Source organism: Mobula birostris, chromosome 2, assembly GCF_030028105.1.
Source record: "Mobula birostris isolate sMobBir1 chromosome 2, sMobBir1.hap1, whole genome shotgun sequence".
NCBI lineage: Eukaryota > Metazoa > Chordata > Chondrichthyes > Myliobatiformes > Myliobatidae > Mobula > Mobula birostris.
Genome location: NC_092371.1, coordinates 91,528,090 through 91,536,620, shown reverse-complemented (window position 1 = coordinate 91,536,620; position 8,531 = coordinate 91,528,090). Strand labels below are relative to the sequence as shown.

General features: G+C 44.7%; 1 protein-coding gene across 4 annotated transcripts in view; it reads right to left on the bottom strand.

Annotated features, from left to right (window-relative positions):
* Nucleotides 1-3,932: 3,932 nt before the first annotated feature.
* The window catches only part of fer1l4 (fer-1 like family member 4), a 353,096-nt gene continuing 348,497 nt past the window's right edge, over nt 3,933-8,531 (bottom strand). For all 4 annotated transcript variants that reach the window (XM_072244965.1, XM_072244971.1, XM_072244979.1 and 1 more), the window contains exons 44-45: nt 5,571-5,671; nt 3,933-4,610 (exon numbers count right to left, since the gene is read on the bottom strand). In XM_072244965.1, the coding sequence (XP_072101066.1) occupies nt 4,430-4,610; nt 5,571-5,671 (282 nt within the window). In that variant the 3' untranslated portion in view covers nt 3,933-4,429. The remainder of the gene's footprint in view (nt 4,611-5,570; nt 5,672-8,531) is intronic.

Below are 8,531 nucleotides of genomic sequence, written 5' to 3'. Positions count from 1 at the left end.
CGACACCACGAGGTAACGAGACCCTGGAAGCGGTGTGCCCCCACAAGTTGGTGGGCATTTTGGAGGTCTGGTCGCGGGACCAGCCATAGACGCACAGGGTGGAAAGGTACGGTTGGCGGGAACCCGGTGTGTGTGTCCGCCCTTGCCTGGGTGCCGGGTTCACTGCAGAAGAACGATCGTATCTGGAACGGAGGGGTCACAGTCGGTGACCTCGGAAGACATTACAAAGGGCTTGCCCGAAAGCTAACTGCGAGGAATATCGAAGGTCTGTTTGGAATCCGATTTGCATATTCATTCGCTCTCTCTCTCTCCCCAACAGCACAACAGCGATTACTGCGAACTAAACTGAATTGAACTGAACTCTGTGTCACTTGAGACTGATCATTTTACCCCTAGACTGCGATAGAGCTTGATTGATCCTATTATCCTAGTTCTGTGCACATGTGTGTTTTATCATTGCTAACCAGTTGCATTTATATCCTTATGATTAGAGTACTGTGTTGCTTAGTTCTTTAATAAAACTTTCTTAGTTCCAGTAATCCAGACTCCAACTAAGTGGTCCATTTCTGCTGGTTTGGCAACCCAGTTACGGGGTACGTAACACTGCCTCCACCACCACCTATAGGCATCCGTTAGTCTCGTGAGACCATGGATTTGTGCCCTGGAAGGTTTCCAGGGCGCAGGCCTGGGCAAGGTTGTATGGAAACCAGCAGTTGCCCATGCTGCAATTCTCCCTTCTCCATGCCACCGATGTTGTCCAAGGGAAGGGCATTAGGACACATACAGCTTGGCATTGGTGTCGTCGCAGAGCAATGTGTGGTTAAGTGCCTTGCTCAAGGACACAACACGCTGCCTCAGCCAAGGCTCAAACTAGTGATCTTCAGATCATAGTCAAACACCTTAACCACTTGGCCACGCGCCACCACCATCACCAGCAGCCCATTCCACACACTTACCACTGTCTGCATAAAAAACTTACCCCTGACATCTCTGTACCCATTTCCAAGCACCTTAAAACTCTGTCCTCTCATGTTAGCCATTTCACCCCTGGGAAAAAGCCTCTGACTATCCACACCATCAATACCTCTCATCATTTTATACACCTTTATCAGGTCATTTCTCAACCTCCATCACTCCAATGAGAAAAGGCCAAGTTCAGTCAACCTATTCTCATAAGGCATGCTCCCCAATCCGGGCAACATCCTTGTAAATCTCCTCTGCACCCTTTCTATAGTTTCCACATCCTTCCTGTAGTAAGATGACCAGAACTGAGCCCGGTACTCCAAGTGGGGTCTGACCAGTGTCCTATATAGCTGTAACATTACCTCTCGGCTCTTGAACTCAATCCCATGGTTGATGAAGACCAATGCACTGAATGCCTTCATAACTACACAGTCAACCTGTGCAGCAGCTTTGAGTGTCCTATGGTCGGACCCCAAGATCCCTTTGATCCTCCATGCTGCGAAGAGTCTTAACATTAATACTATATTCTGCCATCATATTTGACCTACCAAAATGAACCATCTCACACTTATCTGGGTTGAACGCCATCTGCCACTTCTCAGCCTAGTTTTGCATCCTATCAATGTCCCGCTATAACCTCTGACAGCCCGCCACACAATCCACAACACCCCCAATGTTTGTGTGATCAGCAAATTTACTCACTCACTTTCTCATTCAGGTCATTTATAAAAATCACGAAAAGATAGTGCATCTTTGCTCTATCATCTGCTTATCTTTCCTCACAAGCCCCCTACAAGCTGTTTCTACTGGTGCACCAACCGCCCCATCCTCTGCCTCTTCACGTCAGTTCCCAACCCCCTGCATATCTAGTTTAAACACTCCCCAATAGCATTAGCAAACCTCCCTCCCAAATTCAGGTGCAACCCGTCCCACTTGTACAGGTCACCCCTTCCCCAGTAAACCAAGAACTTGAAACCTTGTCCCCTGCACCATCTCCTCAGGCACTCGTTCATCTGCTTGTTATCTTCCTGTTCTGACCTTCCCTACCTCGGGGCACCGGGAGTAATCCAGAGGTTACTGCCTTGGAGGTCCTGCTCTTCAACCTCCTTCCTAACTCCCTAAACTTACTGGGCAGGACCTCTACCCCTCTCCTGCCTATGCCATTGGTACCAATATGTACCATGACCTCTGGCTGCTCAGCTCACCCTTCTCTTTAAGAATATTCTGTAATTGCTCAGAAACATCCTGAACCCCAGGATCTGGTAGGCAACACAGTATCCTGGCATCTCGTTTGCTGCCACAGAATCTCCTATCTGTTCCCCATGACTATTGCTCCGCCTTACTTCACCCTACCCTTCTGAGGCTCAGAGCCGACCACAGTGCTATTGGTCTGGATGCTGCCTTGCCCAGATAGGTCATCCCCCTCAGCAGTATCCAAAGGTATATATCTGTTGCTGAGGGGAATGGCCACAGGGGGAACCTGCACTGACTTGCTTCTCCCTTTACCTCTCTCGGTGTTGTGACGAAAGTACACATAGACTAAGATGTTGACTGTCCTGTGGGACAGTGGGATCAACAGTTGATCTGCCACCTGTCTTCAGGAGAGAGATAAGTAAGACAATAGAGCAGCATTTGGAAATGTTAATGAAGAGACTAGAGAGATTAACAGAAGGAGACACCGGTCTGGGTATTGTCAAGACAGGTTTGCTTTGAACCTGAACTGTTTGAAGTGATGGATAGGCGATAACCCAACAGGGGGATAAAAAGGGACAGATTCGCTAAGGCAACAGACACCACACGAGACAACACTCACGACACCACGAGGTATCGAGACCCTGGAAGCGGTGCGCCCCCACAAGCCGATGGGAGTTTTGGAGGTCTGGTCACGGGACCAGCCATAGACGCACAGGGTGGAAAGGTACAATCAGCGGGAACCTGGTGTGTGTGTCCACCCTTGCCTGGGTGCCGGGTTCACTGCAGAGGAACGATCGTATCTGAAAACAGAGGGGTCACAGTCAGTGACCTCAGAAGACATTACAAAGGGCTCGCCCGAAAGCTAACTGCGAGAAATATCAAAGGTCTGTTGAATCCGATTTTGAATATCAGCATTCACTCTCTCTCTCTCTTCAATGGCACAACAACGATTGCTGCGAACTGAACTAAACTGAACTCTGTCACTTGTGATTGAACATTTTACCCCTAGCCTGCGATAGAGCTTGATTGATCCTATTATCCTAGTTCTGTGTACATGTGTGTTTATTCAGTGCTAACCTGTTGCATTTATATCCTTATGATTAGAGTACTGTGTTGCTTATTTCTTTAATAAAACTTTCTTAGTTCCAGTAATCCAGACTCCAACTGAGTGATCCATTTCTGCTGGTTTGGCAACCCAGTTACAGGGTACGTAACAGTGTTCACCCATCTACCCCCTGAATTCTGCATTCTGGGTGTAATCACCTGCTCAAAAGTTGTATCTATCAATTTCTCTGCCTCCCAAATGATCCTTTGTTCATCCAACTCCTGCTCCAGCTCCTAAATGCGGTCGTTCATGAGCTGGAGTTGGCTGTACTTTCCGCCTGTGTAGTCATCAGGAAGACTGTCAGGTTCCATGAATTCCCACATCCTACAATAGGAGCATTCCACTGTCATATCTGCCACCCGCCCACACTGTACAATGGGCAACCAAGACCAAATTAGCAATAACGAAAGGAACAACTAACCCTTCTAACCTGTTGCTTTGGCCTCAGCCTCTTCTTGTTGAAGCATATTGAGGCTATTAACACTCCTACTCTCACTGCAGGCCTGCTCGCAACAAGGCCAACCTGCTTGTCCCTTCTGTACTCTTATTTATTTTGCAGTGTTCTGCTCCCAATCAGTATTGGGCCTCCAACATGTTCGGAATGTGTAGTACCATTTTGTAAGTTGAAAGACATACACATGATTGAAGATCTTTATTTCATTAACTTGCACAATTTGGATAGCAATAAAGCTTAGAAATACATAATTATTCAAATATTTAATTGTCATATCAGAACTGGGTTACAGGTGAGGTATGAGAAGATAGCTGATTTGTTTCTACTCAACTTTTATGTTGAATTACAGATACATTTTAACTAAAACATTAATACATCATTCTAATTCATTAAGGACTAGAGTTCAGAATTTTTGAAGTTTACTGGAATAAAGAATCTTTGATGCTATTTGATATTAGAACATGTACAAATAATGATCCACTCAAGCAGCGATTAGTCAGTTATAAGAGCACTCCATTGTGTTCTGTTGCTGTGTATTTCAATTACTTGCTTCTATCCATTTTAACTATCAAATGCCATAAGCTGTAAAACTTTGGTTTAACTGCCTCTCTGGGAGTGTGTGAATGAAGTGTTGCCAATTTATCTGGTTGCTGTCCTGCAGCTTCAGTACCACTGTGCTGGAGTGTTGTCGAATTGTTGCAGTTGGACATAGACTATCCATTGATAATCTTCTCACTGATGAACTGAGGCATGGTATAAAGGATCAAGAAGATAAAAAGGGCCAGAATGGCAATGACCAGCAAACCAATAATGTACCACTTGTAATTTTTCCATATGAAGTATACAAATGACTTCAGTGGGTTGATGAACCAATTAAAGGATGTGTTGGGTCGGCTGCAAAAGAAATGCTCATGTTAGTTAACCAAGCTGTACCAGGGATATGCATTATTTTAACAATATCACTTTAGTGAAGAAATCAACTATGCCTTTATTTGTATACTGTTGCACTGAAGTTCATCAATAGATTAAAAACATTGATGTAAATCATGGCATGTCACATATGCCATGATTTCCTGCCAGCATTCAGTCCTTCCATCATTTCAACCCAAACGTTTAAAATGCCCATTTTTATTTGCTATTTTGTTCCACAGAGCTTGAAATTTTAACTCATCATTACCTCTTTCAGAAATAGAAACTCATGTGGATGAGTAAGTTTGTCCAAGATCAGAGAGGAAAAAAAAAGATTATTTTCTCCCCCATGATGAAAGACTGGAAACAATGGATGCAGGTGGTCACTTTTCCAAACGATAAACATTAAACATTTCATTACAAGTTCTAAGATGAAAGGATGCTGGCATTTTCACATTTATCCCCAAGATTAGCATGTGATGAGGCAGAATGGAGGTGTCATGGTACAGATCTTTCAGTCTTGATACCATGCCTAGAACTAAAATGCAACTCAAAACTAGCATAAAGAGGGGCAAGGCTGCCATCTTAATGTCCCAGATTAGGGTTTTCAGAAATAAAAGATGAGAATTGGGGAGCATTATTGGTTGCAATATTTATTTTAAAAATCACTGCTGTAAAAATAAAGCATCATTAACTGAGGCTATATGGAGTGGATTAGAAAACACAACTAGGGCAATAACTCTAGTGAACTACAGATCTCCAAAGAAGTCTGAGAGAGTGAGCACCAGGGGAGAACCCACATATTCCAAGGGAACGGCATAAACTCTAATCATGTCACCTCCCCACAGAGTCCAGGAGCATTAGGAGACCTCTGAGTATCCCCAGGAATTTCTTTGTGGGTTTCAAATTTGCCACAGCCACAGCCACAGCTTTCTGCTCACTTACTTGGGTTTGTCTAGTGGTTCTGGCTCTTTCCGTCCAAGACCCACAGGGCTTTTTTCTGCTTCTTCCACAGTGAGCAAGTGCATCTCAGCCTCAACTTTACCCTGTCATAAGCAAAAAATATTTATTAGAGCTTTAGGCATGACAGAGGGGAGTAATTCATGAAACACGATGCCCATGTGCAAGTCATGTGTGCTATCCCTAATCAGTCCTTGCTTTTCCAAATGCTAATAAATCATATCCCTCAGAATACCTTCCCATAACCTTCCCATCAATGATTGCCTTTAGTTTCATTGCTTTATTTTAGACATGACATGCGAAGGGAGAGAGAAGAAACAAAGAGGCTGCCGATGACGTGAAACTGTAGTCTATGTTCATACTATTGGGTGCTGTTCATCCTCAACCTGGCAGTAGATGAGGCTGAGGACAGACAGGTCAGTGTATGACTGGGAAGGGGAGATGAAATCTCCGAAATTTCTGAAACGCCCGTTCGCTACTGTCGTTACTGTGTGGTCGGGAATCTTTCGATGGGTAGGCCTCAAAATCCCTGGCCTTGCCTGCTTTTGGCGACCGAGGAGGTCGAATCGTTCGGACAGAGATGGCGCTCAGTATTCGGTGTCGGAGAGCTGATCAGAGCTCGAAGTTTTCGGATGACTCAGAGTCCGACTGTGGTCGGCATGGCAGGGAGAGTTTTTCTTCCTTCTCCCGTCTGTGTGAGATGTGGGACATTTGAGAAACTTTGAACTTTACTGTGCTCATGGACTTCTTCATCAAGTTATGGTATTGTTGCACTGTTGTAACTATATGTTATAATTATGCGGTTTTGTCAGTTTTTTCAGTCTTGGTCTGTGTCAGTTTTTTCAGTCTTGGTCTGTGTTTTGTGATATCACACTGGAGAAAATAATGTATCATTTCTTAATGCATACATTACTAAATGACAATAAAAGAGGACTACGTGTCTTCATAATCTAATCTAAATCACATTCAACAGGGAGGTCGGGATGGAAATTCCCATTCTCTCCTTCCATGGTACCCCTTATTCCACTGGCTACCCAAGGACAGTCCTTCTGAAATAGAGATATCAGTGTTGTTTCTCAACTTCAAAGGGAGAGATGATGGTGCACTTGGTTACAATGGCCTCTCTGGGTCCAAGCAAGGTGTAATTGTAGCTGGAACACCAGATTACAGTGGTAAATAGAACAGGGATTACTGCCTGTGCCACGCGCCAGTGAGTATAGGAGTAGAGTGAGATGGAGGATAAATGCGTGGCTGAGGGATTGGAGCAGGGGGCAGGGATTCAGATTTCTGGATCATTGGGACCTCTTTTAGGGCAGGAGTGACCTGTACAAAAAGGACAGGTTGCACTTGAATCTCGGGGCACCAATATCCTGGCGGGGAGGCTGTTGGGGGGAAGTTTGAACTAGGATTGCTGGGGGGTGGGAACCAAACTGAAGAGACGGTTAACTCACAAATAGAGAAAGCTTGGAAACAGTGCGAGAGGGAGGATGGGCAGGTGATCGAGAAGGGACGCGCTCAGACCGACGGTTTGAGATGTATCTATTTTAATGCAAGGAGTATTGTGAACAAAGCAGATGAGCTTAGAGCGTGGATCAGTACCTGGAGCTACGATGTTGTAGCCATTACAGAGACTTGGATGGCTCAGGGGCAGGAATGGTTACTCCAAGTGCTGGGCTTTAGATGTTTCAGGGACAACAGGGAAGGAGGCAAAACAGTTGGGGGCATGGCACTGTTGATCACAGATAGTGTCACGGAAGCAGAAAAGGTGGAAGACATGGAGGGATTGTCTACGGAGTCTCTGTGGGTGGAACTTAGGATCAAGAAGGGATCAATAACTCTGTTTTTTTATAGACCACCCAATAATAACAGGGGCATCGAGGAGCAGATGGGGAGACAGATTCTGGAAAGGTGTAATATAACAGGGTTGTTGCGGTGGGAGATTTTAATTTCCCAAATATTGATTGGCATGTTCCTAGAGCGAGGGTTTTAGATGACGTAGAGTTTGTTAGGTGTGTTCAAGAAAATTTCTTGACACAATATGTAGATAAGCCTACAAGAAAAGAGGCTGTTCTTGATCTGGTATTGGGAAATGAACCTGGTCAGGTGTCAGATCTCTCAGTGGGAGAGCATTTTGGAGATAGTGATCATAACTCTATCTCCTTTACCAAAACATTGGAGAGGGATAGGAACAGACATGTTAGGAAAGCATTTAATTGGAGTAAGGGGAAATATGAGGCTATCAGGCAGGAACTTGGAAGCATAAATTGGAAACAGATGTTCTCAGGGAAATGTACGACAGAAATATGGCAAATGTTCAGGGGATATTTGTGTGGAGTTCTGCATAGGTATGGTCCAATGAGACAGGGAAAGGATGGTAGGGTACAGGAACCGTGGTGTACAAAGGCTGTTGTAAATCTAGTCAAGAAGAAAAGAAGAGCTTGCAAAAGGTTCAAAAAGCTAGGTAATGATAGAGCTCTAGAAGATTATAAGGCTCGCAGGAAGGAGCTCAAGAAAGAAATTAGGAGAGCCAGAGGGGGCCATGAGAAGGCTTTGGTGGACAGGATTAAGGAAAACCCCAAGGCATTCTACAAGTATGTTAAGAGCAAGAGGATAAGACATGAGAGAATAGAACTAATCAAGTGTGACAGTGGAAAAATGTGAATGGAACCGGAGGAGATAGTAGAGGGACTTAATGAGTACTTTGCTTCAGTATTCACTACGGAAAAGGATCTTGGCGATTGTAGGGATGACTGAAAAACCTGAGCATGTAGATGTTAAGAAAGAGTATGTGCAGGAACTTCTGGAAAGCATCAAGTTAGATAAGACACCAGGACCAGACGAGATGTACCCCAGGCTACTGTGGGAGGTGAGGGAAGAGATTGCTGAGCCTCTGGCAATGATCTTTGCATCATCAATGGGACAGGAGAAGTTCCGGAGGATTGGAGG